Here is a 1,271-nt window from a genome sequence, read left to right on the forward strand (position 1 = left end):
TCCAATAGTTGTATCATTTCATATAAGATGGTTGGTGTTAAGAAGAGCATCCAGTAGCAGAAACCATACCGAAACAGACAGTAGTGTTTTTTATGTGCCAACAGCACAGGAGCCAGTCCAGCGGCACTGGCAACGACCTCACCCGAATGTTGTTTTTCATGTGCCACCGGCTTAAGTGCCAGTAAGGCGACACTGGTAATGGTCACGCTCGAATGGTGCTTTTTATGTGCCACCAGCATGGGAGCCAGTCAGCGGCCCTGGAAATGATCATGCTCGGATGGTGCTTTTAACATTCAACTGGCACGGGTGCCAGTCAGGCGGTGCTGTCATCAGCCACATCAGCAAATTTCAACATGGAAAATGGACATTAAAAGGATGATGATGATGATGATGATGATGATGATGACAGTGATTCACCATGGAATTATTGATGTAATTCAAAACGAACTACTTTTCAGCTGTACATAAAGTGCATGTTCAAAACATGAATGCCAACAAAGAGACAAACATAAAAAGAGAGAGGTTTGCAAGTGAAGTATTTACTTACTTTTAAAAAGCATAAGTTTGTTCCTGTAACAAATTTCAAATCCACCATCCTTTACAAGAGTGGAAAAAATCAAAACCTCATGATGCTTACATCCATATGCATCATGTAAGCCACAAATCACTGTAACAAAGAAAGCAAGAAGTAGATTGGTTACTGGTGAGAATGTTGATATAGGTTAAGGTTTAACCCTTTCGATACCAACCCGGCTGAAACTGCTTCTGGCTCTGTAGTACAAATGTCTTGCTTTCAAAAGTTCTGAATTAAAATCTTCCACCAAACCTTAGTCACAATTTATGTTCCTAACACTAGCTTAATGATAACAAAGTTATTTTACTAAATTTTTGTTATATTTAAAATTAATTGAAAGAAACACAGAGCATCTCAACAGAAATATGGTAACAAAAGGGTTAAAATATATAACAGAGAAACAATTCTTAACCCTTTCGATACCAACCCGGCTGAAACAACCTCTGGCTCTGTAGTACAAATGTGTTGTTTTCATGTATTTGGAATTAAAATCTTCCACCAAACCTTAGTCACAATTTATGTTCCTAACACTAGTTTAATGATAACTAAGTTATTTTACTAAATTCTTTGTTATAGTTAAAATAATTGAAAGAAACACAGAGCATCTCAAAATAAATACAGTAACAAAAGGGTTAAAGAACAACTATAATAGCACTTCAATAACTTTTCTCTTATATTCATCCTTCTGTAACTTGAG

General features: G+C 36.5%; 1 protein-coding gene across 1 annotated transcript in view; it reads right to left on the minus strand.

Annotated features, from left to right (window-relative positions):
• The window catches only part of LOC106883177 (uncharacterized), a gene marked incomplete at both ends in the record, with an annotated part of 6,484 nt that extends 5,817 nt beyond the window's left edge, over positions 1 to 667 (minus strand). Inside the window, one exon of the mRNA XM_014934096.1 lies at positions 548 to 667. Coding sequence (XP_014789582.1) covers positions 548 to 667 — 120 coding nt within the window. The remainder of the gene's footprint in view (positions 1 to 547) is intronic.
• Positions 668 to 1,271: the final 604 nt, after the last annotated feature.

The sequence above is a fragment of the Octopus bimaculoides genome, unplaced genomic scaffold (assembly GCF_001194135.2).
Source record: "Octopus bimaculoides isolate UCB-OBI-ISO-001 unplaced genomic scaffold, ASM119413v2 Scaffold_270937, whole genome shotgun sequence".
Taxonomy (NCBI): Eukaryota; Metazoa; Mollusca; class Cephalopoda; order Octopoda; family Octopodidae; genus Octopus; species Octopus bimaculoides.